The 14,065-nt window shown below is 41.0% G+C and overlaps 1 protein-coding gene and 1 long non-coding RNA gene across 2 annotated transcripts in view; both read right to left on the bottom strand.

The window, feature by feature from the left end:
• LOC308477426 overlaps positions 1–14,065 on the bottom strand; it is a 314,602-nt gene that overhangs the window by 36,796 nt on the left and 263,741 nt on the right. The window lies entirely within an intron of this gene.
• The window catches only part of CFAP43 (cilia and flagella associated protein 43), a 46,803-nt gene that overhangs the window by 19,718 nt on the left and 13,020 nt on the right, over positions 1–14,065 (bottom strand). Inside the window, exons 10-19 of the mRNA XM_081005897.1 lie at positions 13,134–13,250; positions 10,801–10,881; positions 10,140–10,288; positions 9,401–9,504; positions 8,103–8,243; positions 6,966–7,135; positions 5,401–5,553; positions 3,074–3,204; positions 2,216–2,387; positions 612–710 (exon numbers count right to left, since the gene is read on the bottom strand). Coding sequence (XP_080862023.1) covers positions 612–710; positions 2,216–2,387; positions 3,074–3,204; positions 5,401–5,553; positions 6,966–7,135; positions 8,103–8,243; positions 9,401–9,504; positions 10,140–10,288; positions 10,801–10,881; positions 13,134–13,250 — 1,317 coding nt within the window. The remainder of the gene's footprint in view (positions 1–611; positions 711–2,215; positions 2,388–3,073; positions 3,205–5,400; positions 5,554–6,965; positions 7,136–8,102; positions 8,244–9,400; positions 9,505–10,139; positions 10,289–10,800; positions 10,882–13,133; positions 13,251–14,065) is intronic.

Here is a 14,065-nt window from a genome sequence, read left to right on the forward strand (position 1 = left end):
AGGTTTGCTTGACAGTAAGTGTCCCAATCACTTGTAATCCTGTGCTATTAATGGTGCAGACCGCAAACTTCCTGAGAGAAGCAAATGAATTTTCTGATACAAAGATCTGGTTCAGACACCACATTCCCATTCCAACAAAACCTGGTTTGTTGGACTGAGAATTTGTTATGAATTTGAGCACCCTCTCCTGCCTTTCCATAATCCTCTCATTTGGGAGCAGACTACATGATTTCCTATGGTATCCAAACTGGGAAACTGTGGCTCAGTTTTGCAGGTTTGGATGTCAAAGCAAACAAACAAATCAGGCAGTTAGGCATACAAAAGGAAAAGTGACTGGGGAGGAGTGGGCTCTCAAGTTTGTTGCTTCTTCCCGGTTCAGCAAACCATGTTATTTCAACCAGAGTGGTAATGTCTAAACTGGTCTAAAGAGGAATCAAACAGAAATGAAAAGAGGGGCATTGGTACATACATAGCCTAAGCTGCTCGGTTTTCACTCCCAAGCGATTTCTACCAGTTTTTTGATACTGGGGCAGCTTTAAAAACAGAGCAGCACGACACCAAAACACATTTCAGTTGCCACCGAGACTTTATTGCAGCACTGGACAAATTACCATCTCTGCTTTCTGGTCCAACCATGTAGTCTCTTCAGGTTTTGCTTGAGTCAGAAGAAAGTATTCATCTTGTTCTGTTGTATCAATAAATGATGCCTTCTGCAATGTTATATTAAAAAAGAAATAAAGACAGGACCTATTATCGATTTATCTTCAGAATTTTCAGCCACCAAAATGTGTTAGTACTGTATTTTTGATTTCCATTTTGTATACTGAATTTTCATTTTAAGATATTTAACATTTGCTCTCTTAATTTTTCTTATAGGATGGGAGAGTGCAAATTTAAATAAATCTGAATAAATGAAATAATTATTATAAGGCTTGCTTTGCATAGACTCCCAACAAGATTTGTCAATGCTGGTGGCAGACTACCATAGTTGTTACAATTACCGTATAAAAATGATTGTTTATAGAAACTAATCAGAAAACTAAGTTCACTATTATGCTGGTCTGGGGCCTGCCTAGCCCTACAAACCTTTGCCACTCATCACATTTCCTTGCTTCTAAAGGGATTAGAACTATACTAAGCGTTATATTTACTAAAACATCATCACAACAGTAGACGCATAATGCCATGGAGGACAATACAAAGTGGGACTGAATGATGATCCATGGCCTCTATCAGTTTTATCTTACCATTCTTTCAAAGAGCTCAGAATGGCTTATCGTTGGGTTACTGCAATGAGTCAATATCCTTTGGGTGGCCATGTTGGCCAGTCACAAACTTCTCATAATTAGGGCATGCCCCTGCCTCATGGGGTGGGGTTTTATCCTTGATACCATGCTGCACAAAATGAGGTCAGGAACAAATGAACTCTCAGCCAATTCCCTGCAGTTCAGAGCTTCTGAGGGTTGGGGGAAGCATTCAGGGCTCTCTTTCCTCTAGCACATTAGACATTATAACTGCATGGAAGGCTCAGAGACGAGCCTCTCCATTGTCCAGAACCAGAGTATGAAGGTAGCCATTTGTTTTGCTTTCTGCTTGTATGCGGGAAATGAAGATCTAAAACATACTGCAGAACCTGCTCATGTTTTGGGCTCCCTCCTCTGTAGCTCCAGTATTGGGAGGAAGCTTCAGGCTTAGAACATGGTTGTCACCATAGCAAGGGGGATGAGCAAGAATGTCAAGCCCTGGCTATCTCATTTTGTCTTCCCCAACAACTTGACAATACAGGTCTGGGTCATCCAGTGAGCTGCCAGTCTTCACTAGTTTTCATCATTCTAATAAGCTGAACAGGAAGATGGTCCTAAAATCTAGTGAAAGAGAATACAAACATACCCAGTTCCCTATGCCCTTTCTGCATGTGTGTGTGTGTATATATATATATATGTGTGTGTGTGTGTGTGTGTGTGTATATATATATATCTTCATCAATTCTGTATTTTATTCCTACTAAGCTTAGTTTATGGCAGCTTCACGCAAGACCTCCATCAATCACATCACTTTATCCAGAGCATTCATCTGTCATTTTCTCCATACATCCTCTAACAACAGACCGAGGATGCACTGTAACTCATCCACAACTTCCATACATGAACATCATGGATCTATATAGCACCTATGTTTCAAATACCACACTAGTATATTTAAAAAGTCTTAAAACCTGAGAAGAAATGCTATCCAATGATAACTTAAATATGGGACTTGATGTCACTGCCCATTCTGGCATGGTCTTTAGGTGTGCATTTCCTTGGAAAATATAGTTGTCGAGTACGTTACTAAGAAGGTAAGCTCCGAAGTCAGTGGCCTCCTTTGATTTGCGCTCTCCCAGTTTCCTGCAAAAAAGAGAGAGAGAAATTAAACAACTAGGAAATTGGTAAGGTTGTACCACCATAATTAATGGACTGATCAAAAGATTGTGATATCTAAATCTAATGCTTATTTGCTCAAAAATAAACGGTCAGGATAGCAGCCCATGTCAATTAAATTAGAGCCATTCTAGACATCTTTCTTATTGCAATTCATGGTGATTTGTGCTCATGATGGTTATATGCATTCCCACTTTCAATACTGTTTGCACCTGCAGTTTCCATTTCCATTCACTGCATGTTGCTCTACTTCCTCCCAAAATCCTGTAAATTTTTACACCACCAACTTCACAATTTTTATGCAGGTTTTCTTTTGCTATGGTGCTAGAGTCCCACCCTCCATCGCCACTCAGATAGCAATAATATAGTAACATTGGGAAGCACTGCAGAACACCTAATAAAGCAGAAAAATGTGGGGGAAATCCAGTATACTGTAAATGACACATTAGAAAACACACCTACCAAAAAAAGCAGGAGAGACCCTTAGTTGCCCTTCTTTAGCTGACATAAAACTAGTTGTTTGGGGTCAAATAATAGAGATATAAGTATATAAAAGTATTTAAATTGCTCTGTTGAATAGGAAACGATAGCCTAATGGAATTGCTGAAAGGCTGTTTTATGTCATATACAGGCATTCTTCAGCTTATACATACTTCCATTTCAGACAAACAAGTGCACCGTCCTGCATGCCATTTACAAGAATATGTTGGCCATCCAGTGAGAATGCCAAAGATCTGATTCCCTGTCCATGATACGAATGGCAGTATTCACGAGTCAGAACCTCCTTAAGCAGGAAGAGAGAAAAAATACCACTGTTACCTGATAGTCAAGGAATTCCTTCCAGAGAGAGGGACATTGAGATTCCGCAACCTGCTTTTATTCTCTTAACTATGGTGAAGAGATTGGGCTGTAGAATCCGGGATACAGCTCTCTCTGAGCATCTCACATATCAATGAAAAGTAACTAGGAAAGAATCTAAATCAGATGTTTTTTATGCTATTTGGTTTAAATTTTTTTATATACAGTACATCAATACAACAGAGACGGTACATAGACCCCCAATGATCCAATTAAGTTTGTGGAGAAGATATATTTTAGAAGATTAGGATAAAGTAATTTTTCGATGCCTTGGATACTGATGAAAGATGCAGCACATGAATTAATGGAGGGTATTATTTTCCCTTTTCTTCTCCTTCATCTTATCCATTCTAGTTTTCCTCCGCCACTACACCCCAGTTATATCAGTATGTTTAATGTTGTTTGCATTTTGTTCTCATTTTAAAAAAATGAGTTTATTTTTAAAACAAGAGAGATTGGAAACATTATGTCAGTACTTGACCAGTTTATTTAATTGTTGTAATCTGTACCCCATCAAACCAAAGAGTTTTGGAAGGATTACAACAGAGAAATAAATGCATCTAAAACACATTCTGCAGCCATGTCCATTTTAATAGGTATGTGGTTCACTATATTCACGTTTAAATGAGAAAAGCTGAATATTAATTTAGAGACAAAGGCCATGATTTAGAGCGTCACATGCACATGAGTTTCTCACTGATGGATGTGGCAGATGAAGCTCTGAAAGTGCAGGAAACACTTCACTCTTTCATACCTGGAAAGAAGTAAGATCCTAGCTCTGTATAGGCATTATTCTGTGTTTTAACACTGCGTAGGGGATTTTGCACACCAGCCCCATCTTCAATGTCTGTGCATGTTCTGGTGAGACCCATGCCACCCACAAACTTCTCATGTTTCACAAGAAGGTTTGAAGGAGGATCACAGAATGCTCAGCTGAATGTGCTTAAAAGCCTGCTTGCGACCAGGAACCCTGATAACCCTAGGATTCTGATTGTGGGGAAGCTTCTAAAAGGAGGTCTAGAAAACCTAAACTGACCTTTATGCTCAACATGGGATTAGGTAGGCATGGGGGGGGGGAGCGGGGAGCTAGAGTGTGCAACTCCCCCCCCCCCCCCGCTTACACAGGTTTTTCAGAATAATACCAAAAAAGGCCTCTGGTTCCAGCAGATTGCAAGTTATGCATATTTACCATGACAATCTTAATTATGATTAACGGTTATATCTGCACCATGTTTAATGCTAACTGGAATTTGAAGGTGTGCAAACCCTGGTTAAGAGGGAACATGATTCTCATTAACTAGGTTGAAACTGATAAATACAGCCCCTTAAGGTTATCAGAAATGTTTTGGGGAATTCATGCATGACAAGGGAGGAGCTGGGACAAAAAGCACACCATCTCATGGTTAGCTCCTAGTTTCTTAAGCATGGTTCAATGTGGTTCAGGGTGGTTCTTCAGCAAAACCATGACAGAGTTCCATAGCTCAACAATGACTTATGGTTTCAGGATGAACTTGAAGAAGATCAGCTGAACTCAAAGGCCAGTCTGCACCCACTGATAAAGCTCTGACAACAGTCAACTTAGTCTGTACAACGTGCCATTGGAGAAGCTGCTGAACTCGTGCATCCTCCTTTCTCCCATCTGCCATCTTCAGAACTCCTATCTTAGGTTATGTCACCTGCCTCCAGTCCTTTGTGTTCTGGTCTGCCTGAACCAGAGCCAAAACACAAAGATTTGCATGCCATGGGTAAGACCCAATCCTGCATTAAGCTAAATTAAGTTGTACCCAAAAAATAGAAATGTGAAGAAACAGTAACACTATGCACAAATTTTAATGTGAGCATGTTGTTCTGTTATAAAGACTGCTTCGTTTGTAAACAGATCACTGAATGAAAGGGGGGAAAGTGGTATTTTATTTTTAACTGAGACCAGTGAGATAAAATGCATATTCTTTTGTCAGCAGCCTGCTATTAGTAGCACTAATAGTGTTACTGGAGAGGTTAAAATTGGAATAATACGTGCATGAAAGATTAAGCTGCATAGATTATTTTATTAGTTAGCTTAAGCACCTATGAAATACTTCTGACAAGCAAAGGTTAATGGGAGCCACACTATGACAAATACCAGATTTGAAGCATCATGGATAAATAAGAGGCCACTCTCTGAAGCTGAAGCTAACCACTTGCCATGTGCTGACAATTCCAGGAAACCCCGTCCAAACTGTTTGCTTGGTGTCGTCTTCTCTGCAAATATGATTGGCTGGTCTTTCCAAGTTATCTGTGAATTGAACAGGTAACATTACATAGCAGATGTGATTGTGGTAGTATTCAAGAATCCTCATGTAAAATAGCTAAGAAAACAAAAGAAAATAAGAGGATGGACAAGACTTTAAGACTTAAGACAGGGCTATGTTAAATCTTTATGGGGACTGCTGTTTGTAGTAGGCTTTACTGCCAACCCTACATGTAGTTCTCTTGGGCAGAAACCAAGTCGCTTCTGTATTTCATACAACTCACCAGTACTAAATGTAAAGCAAAAATTGGAGCTGCTCTCCAGGACGTTACAGTCTTGCTGGCCCCGTGAAGTTCTTGTGAGTACAAGGTTTCCTAGATGCTCAGTGTCAACCCAATAGACCCCACTACAGCTCTTGGCTTTGCAAACAGAGCCTTGGAAGCATGGCAGGAAATCTCCTATCTACTATGTGAATGCCAATCAGGGACTGAGACTGCCAGGCCCTGGCATGTGCCAGTGATGTCATCAGTGCTTGGAATTAGATTGATTTAATGAAGTTTCCTAAATTAGTTAAAGAAATCTCTGAACTATGCCTGAAAGTATTTCCCGTAATTGGCAGGTGAACTGAATGAGAATTAAATTTATTTTGATGCAGGACGCTGAACAATTTCAAGTTCATCTTCAAGTTCATTCTCCCTTGATGCACAGCCTTAAGTTACTTCCAACTTGATTATTTTATACTTCACCACAGCAGCTTGCAACGTTCTGAATGTTGAGGAAAATTACTGAGGACCAACTGGATGAACTTGAACTGTGAAATCAACATGAAGGAACTACTTCATTTTGTATATGAAAGATCATGAACTGGAGCTAGTTCCTTTTTGGACATGTTATTAAACTTGGATCACTCCCTAGTGGTGAGCAAGATCCATCTCCAGCCAAAGAGATGGATAGCACAAAGAAGAAAGTGTGACCTCAAATCAACACTTCTACAACAGCCATACCTGAACTTTGTGAATGCTTCTCCGATACCGTTGAACAAGCACTGGCACTGAAGAAAGGTAGAACTACATCGAAGAGGCAACCTACAACACAGCTATGTCCTCTTTTAGCAAAAAAGCACAGCAGACTGGTTTGAGGCCAGCATTAAGGACACAGAGATTGTTATTGGTGCAAAGCACGAGGCTCCTGTGAACTACAAGTGTGCATCCTGCAAGAAGATGGTAGATGCACTGAGAAAGCCACACATAGCTACTTATCTAGGATAAAGTGTCAGATTTGGAAAACTGGGGAGTGCATAAGGAAAATGGGAGTAGGAGTTAAACCCTCTTCCTACTGCTGTAGGGCCCAGATTGTTAGATTCCAAGGCTGTGAATTCTAAGAGCTTAAAGAAATGGAAATGCAGTTAACAAATTTCACATCTAAGTCACCTGATTTATTGTGCAATAGGATCATACCTTTGACGTAAGATGGTATTTGCAGATGAAAGGTGCCTGGGTAGCATAACCAAACACCGTGCTGTCCTTCCGCTTGACCACAGAACTTAGAGCATATTCTAGTTCATACCCACGGGTCTGAATGACACTTTCTTTCAACTGCCCTCTTTCATTGATACACTCATCATTTTCTACAGGAAAAAAAAAGATTCATAGTGGGATGGGGAAGAGAGAAAGACTTCCATGTCAGTAGTTATCTCTCACTAAAAATAATAATGTAAAAAGCACATGATAAGTGTTAAGTACATAGATCAGGCTCTCAATCAAATGTGTAGTTATAGCCTGAATCTCTAGAATATCTGTACAAAGGACTCATCCACACTTCTGTTTTCCCCTGCGAAAACCCCATTTACTGCTGAATTGGAACAAACATCAATCAGGCTTTCTCTGGATTGATGTTTGCTCCGATTTAACACTAAAAAGCTGGTTTTCTAGGGGAAAGTGGCAGGACAACAGCTAAACCACTCAGACCCGTGCCTAGAAAGCATGGGACAAACAAAGAACAGCTGGGACCCATGTTTTCTTGGCACTTGACAAGCGGAAGTGTAGACAAGCCCAAAGTGTGCATCCTCACACTTCTCCCTATAAATGAGACACTATGGAGATAAGAAGCAAAGGCTTTCTCCATTTTCTTGCTTTTTGTTCCTGGTTCTACTATGCTAGATTCCCTTCATTCTCTGTGATTACCCTACACAGAGAGAAAGAATTAGAAGTACCCACAACAAAATGTGCAGAGTGGTAGAGTACTCCTGCTTAGCCACATCCCTTCCCAGGATGTTCCATTCCATTCCCACCCTCCCAACTCCAGTTTTCTGTTCCCGCCTCCAGTTAGCCAGCATTTCATGATCACAGAATATTGCAAGTCCTGTTCTCCCTCCCCTCTTTAGAGTCCACCCCAAATAATGCTTGTACTGTTGTGAACCTTGGGGTTCTCATTAGTCTGCTAATACCCCCCCACCCCCGTGTGTAGATGGTCCATTTTGGCAAGGAAGGGCTCCACACCTGGAGAATGGGTTTCCAGTTAGCATATTTGATTTTTAAAAATGACTAATACAGGACACAACTATAGAAGAACTTCACACGGTATTTCATTTTTACCCAGAACAATTTTTGAAGGAAGATTAAATATCTCCACTCGTGCCCTTTTGATCTCCGGTGGACAAAGGAGTACAATCACTTCAGTTGAATTCTTTTCTACATCATAGACTGAAGTTATATCAAGAATCTCACTGGTCATTGCTAAAGTGAAGAGAAATCAGTATTTCAAGCAAGGTAGAGAATCACAATGATATATTCCTTCTATTGGCGTACAATATATTAGGAGCTCTGGGAAGATAACACCAAGTAAAGAGGTAGGTAGACTAGCTTTTGAAATTAGGGCCTCTTTGTCTGTGACTATTTCTCTACAGGGAAAAACCAGAGAACATAAGGAAAGCCCTGCTGAATTAGGCGCAAGGCCCATCTATTCAGGCATCCTGTTCTTGCCATAGTCAATTGGATGCCTATGGGAAACCTGCAAGTAGGACCTTACTACAACAGCACACTTCCTACTTCTGATTCCCAGCAACATTGGAAGTAGAAGATAGTCAACTTTATATCACACATATACACATAAAAACCTAGTCCCAATTGAAGGCACTCTTAATCACTTGTAATTTGTTACACAACTTAAGCATATTGCAAACTGCAGCTTGGAAGGCGGACAAACCAGAATTAGAAAGCTGGTTTAAATCTCTCCTTGCCAGCACCATGACCCTGATCTGAACTGGGGACCTAACAAATGCATTCAGTCTTATAAAAGAATGTAGGGGTTCCGATAACAGTTCTTTTCACCACTTTATTATTAAAAACTCAAGGAAGCCCATTACAGCTCCTTTGTGCAAGGGTGTTATGCGTAAAGTTAGGCTTGCTCACCCCAAAAAGAAATCAGCATGATAGATACACCAGGTCACAATGAGTGGATATATATCAGTTCTATTATTAACCCATTAAAAAAAATTGAGTTGGTCCTCAAAATTCCAATGAACAGAAAGAGCCTTTAGGAAACAGCCCCCCTCCCCCAATTACCTGCCATAGTGTTTTCAGATTTTCTTCTGTAGCTATAGAAGCTATGCAGACACTTATTTATTTTTAAGGAAACTAAAGCAAATATTCACAGGGTGCTAGCAAAAATCCAGTGTCAAGGAATTTCCTTTAAATGTGGATAGTATACAGGCCGGATGATATTCTCTCTCAGCCTTAAGACAAACTATTATTTTGAAGTAAAACCTTCAGTTTCTGCAGAGTATCATCTTCTTTAAAAATGCTCAGGAAATAATATCCATTACCATTTGCAAATATTGCAGCCAGCATATGCAGTCAACAAATATCCATGAATTTTGAACGTACTGTATTACCTACGTATCCAAGGACTTGAAATGATTCCATGGGCAGAGCATTTAAAATAAAGATATATCCATTTATTGTTGACGTTATGAGAAACTGACCACTTTGTTCATAGCTTGAGAGGGAAAAGGAACAAATATAGTACATCAAAAATTATTTATTAACTATCTTATTTCACTAAAAGTATACATTGCTTGATTGTTAAAAAAATCCCTCAAAGCTGTTTACAAAAGATAAAACAGTAAATCAAGAAAAAAATATAACCCTACTTTAAAGCATACATAAGTTAACAGACTAAAGTTACTCCAATTTTCTAAGCATCTGAGTAGGTGTGTATAAACACAATAGCTTTTAGCAGGCACCCGAAATAGTAGTGTGACGGTGCCTACTTGATCTAAATAGGCAGGGTTCCAGAGGATGGGGGCTGCCATGCTTAATTAAGTATTGTTTTTGTCTTGAAATATGGCAACTGATATGGCAGGGAGATGGCGGCATCTGTCACTCCCTCCAGGGGCTGCTGGTGCCCGACCAGGGCCGGATTTAGGTTTGGGGGAGGGGAGGGGCTGGAGAGAGAGAGAGAGAGAGAGAGAGAGAAGCCGCCTCCACCGCACGCGCGCAGTCCATCCCACCACTAGGTCTGGGGGAAGGTGAACTGGCCCCCTCCAAAAAGGGTTTGCTGACCCCTTTGCATCCGGTGGGCCCCCTGCTTGTGTTTGAGTCTTTTTTGCTCTGCTTTCTCAATATACTTACTGCAAAAATTGAATAGGATGCTCAGAAATGGAAACTCGGTGAACCACCCTAGGCGTTTCAATGGCAGTAAGATCTATAAAGTAAAGTTGGCCCTTTTTAGTTCCCGCTGTGACACATGAACATGAAAGGCTACAGGCCATTGCAGTGACCTATGGAAAGAACAAATGACAGTGAATTTCACCGTGACAGGATCTTAAGAAACATTTTATGGCAATGACAAGGATTCTTAGTTTTTCAAGTGCAAGTTACTTTTATGGGGTTTCGAAAAAGAATCCTATCAATCACGCATGGATCATTATTAGGCCATACTTAGTTAACATAATTCTTCTTGTTTTATTCTTGACACATTTGCATATGAAACAGCTTCAGAAATGTTTTTAAAATTCCATAGAAGTTCAAAAGCATGCTTTGTAAAATAGCAAACAGTGAATCCATATATATAATATCATATTCTTTTTCATTTTTCTCATTAAGTACCATCAGAGTACTCTTGGTTTTTCTATACCAAAAGCTCTATTGGATAGACTGTTTTACTAGGAAAAATAATATTGGTCTCTCTCAAAACTCTAGTTCTCTGCTGGACCAAATGTATTGCTGGCTTGAATAAGACAACAGATAAAATGTCTCATTAATTACATACTCAGATTCTGTTTGTGCATACCAAGGTATGTAGACATAGCTTGCTGACAAAAGCACCATCTTCCAACTGCCAAACGTGTACCTCTCCTGATCCTGCTACAGACTACAATATAAGAGGGGAAAACGCTGTAAGCAACAATTGAAAATAAATCAGGTTGGTGACTTGACATACTAGCTATGCACACCAGTGTGCTCTATTTGCACTGAACAAGTTTACTTAAGAGCCAACAGATGTAATGGCAGCAATTTTGTATGCTGGATCCAACTTTAAAAGCAAAAGCAAGTTTGCGAGTGAGAAATTCAGAGCTTCCGACCAGGCTCCTGGGATATCTCCCATCAGCACTACTCTCCAGGCACTTTGAGCCTATCTGGGACTCTGAAACCTGAAGCTGATGCTACTCTGGCTCTGAAGAGGGAGAAAGTATTTAGTGAGAAGGGCAAGGTGGTGCTAAGCCATAGGAGGAAAGAGGGTTCAGATCCTTGCTTCATGCAACCCATTTGCTTTTAATATCAGATCCTAAACCCCATTTCTATGTTACTAGAGCAGTTCCAAATTTAAACACAAAGATGTGCTATCCAATCTATCTGGTCTCCCCCCAGGACATTATTATAGACAAAACAAAACAGAGTTCCTAGAGAAAATAAGTAAGTTAGCAATCTGTTGACACTCAAGCTAACACACCTTGTGACTGAGGGCGTACTTGTGGCTACACTATTTCCAGATTTTAGTGAGCAGTTCTCCTTATTTGTTTACGGGGCAGTTATGCAACAATGGGCAATCATTTTGCATTCATCCTGATTTGCTTGTAGCATGTTTATATGGCTTCCTGTTGGTAATTCATTCGTCCCGCCATTTTTAATGCAGTTCCCTATTACTCGCTAAACCACATAAGGCCAGTTTCTTTTGATTTGCTGTGCTAGGATGGCAGAGACCTTTAATCTCTGCCAGTGTGGTGTAGTGGTTAAGAGCGGTAGTCTTGTAATCTGGGGAACCGGGTTCGCGTCTCCGCTCCTCCACATGCAGCTGCTGGGTGACCTTGGGCCAGTCACACTTCTCTGAAGTCTCTCAGCCCCACTCACCTCACAGAGTGTTTGTTGTGAGGGAGGAAGGGAAAGGAGAATGTTAGCTGCTTTGAGACTCCTGAAGGGGAGTGAAAGGCGGGATATCAAATCCAATCTAGTTGAACTGCACAAACCTAACTTGAATACCTCTCCCAAAACTGTGACAGTCTAGAAGCACCAATTTCAAAAGGGAGTCATGTGAGATTAACTGTAAGACGCCTGACATCTAAAGGTGGTGCTTAAACTACCTACCACTGCAAAGGGATGCAACAACTTTGCACCAAGAGTTTCAGTATACAGAGAGATAGTGGACTTCAACTCCCATCATCCCTGACCACTTGCCATGCTGTCTGGGAACGACAGGAATTGGAGTCCAGCAAGGTCTGGAGAGCACAACCCTGCCTACTCCTATGTTTGGCTTACTAGTGAAATGCCTCATCCTCTTCCTTCTCTAGCAGTAGGACTAAAGCAAGGCTCATTAGCACAGCTCCCACTGCATGGCTTATATACATTGAAATAAAAATGCCAGTTAGTTACAGTGGAACCTTGGTTCTCGAACAGCTTAGTTGACGAACAAATCGGCTCCTGAATACCAAAAACCCAGAAGCGTTCTCATTTTTGAACATTTTTCGGAAGCCGAACGTCCGATGCGGCTGGCGGCTATTGTTTCCGGGGCACCTGCGCCAATTGCAAGCCGCACCTTGGTTTTCGAATATTTCAGGAGTCAAACGGACTTCCAGAATGGATTAAGTTCGACAACCAAGGTTCCACTGTATTTGTTTGTTACAGGTGGTGACCATTTTTGTGCAGGGGTTTTGTTCCCAGCCCCCACATACATTTGGCAGAGCATGCATAAACCCACCCTGCCCCATTATACCCCCATTCTGCCCTCTTCTGGGTCCAAAAGGACCCATGCATCAGTGATCGCATGTCAATTGGACAAGCCAAAAATGGTCACTGCCTGTATTTAGTTTTTATTTACAGCCTGCCTTATCCAGCTGCTTACAGTGCTTTGTAAAATGAATAGGATAAAAACATCAAAGTAGAACAATCAATATGGAAATAGGTTTTCGGATCTCATTTGGAATCTTGAATTGTAATAGCCTTCACAAGATGCTGGTGCAGCCTTTTCCCAACTGGGCGGCCTCTAGCTATTTTGGAGCACAATTCCTACAGCTAATGGAAGTTGTAGTCCAAAACATCTGGAGGACTGCAAGCTGGCAAAGGTTGTGACAGTGCATTAAAAAACACTGGTTTCTCTCTTCTGTTATTTGGAAAATAAGAGTTCCTTACCACACAGTGCTTGTTTCCTGGAACAAGAAACTCAGCTCCTACAAAATGGCTTATACTGGCATCCATTAACTTGATAACATCTTCATTATCGTTAGGATTAAAAGCGAAGAGTGATCCCTGTTAAGTGGATATGATAATCTATTATGAGGACAGAAAAAGCATATCCTAAATTCTTTGAGAAAAATGCACCTATCTTTCTCAATTTTCTTTTTTAGATGTTGAGAAGTAGATTTGAACTCAAATTGACGAACATCAGGTTATATGATTCAATTATTTTATGCATTTCCATAAAGGACTGAAAAACTGGCTGTCACACTAACAACTTGCTTTCTGTAGCAACCACATGCAATTTCATTGACATTTGACTACTTTTTTGATCCTGATTTACTGCTAATATGGCAGAGCACAATGAGGAAATGCTGGTAGCTATTTTCTAAGAAGAAGAAAGATAGGTGTAAAGTGCCCAGACTCTGAGATCTTTTTAAACAGCCCTTCTCCAGGTGCCTCTGCCAGGTGAAGTGTAAAAGGTAAAGGACCCCTGACAGTTAAGTCCAGTCTCAGAGGACTCTGGGGTTGCAGTGCTCATCTTGCTTTACAGGCTGAAGGAGCCGGCGTTTGTCCACAGACAGTTTTTCCGGGTCATGTGGCCAGCATGACTAAGCCGCTTCTGGCGCAACGAAACACTGAAACCAGAGCAGCGCATGGAAACACCGTTTACCTTCCCGCCGGAGCGGTACCTATTTATCTACTTGCACTTTTTGTCGTGCTTTTGTACTGCTAGGTTGGCAGGAGCTGGTACTGAGCCACGGGAGCTCACCCCGTCACGGGGATTCGAACCACCGACCTTCTGATTGGCAAGCCCAAGAGGCTCAGTGGTTTAGACCACAGCGCCACCCACGTCCCCAGGTGAAGTGTAGTGGGTGGCTATTAAA

Source organism: Podarcis pityusensis, assembly GCF_964106645.2.
Source record: "Podarcis pityusensis genome assembly, chromosome: 5".
NCBI classification, from domain to species: Eukaryota; Metazoa; Chordata; class Lepidosauria; order Squamata; family Lacertidae; genus Podarcis; species Podarcis pityusensis.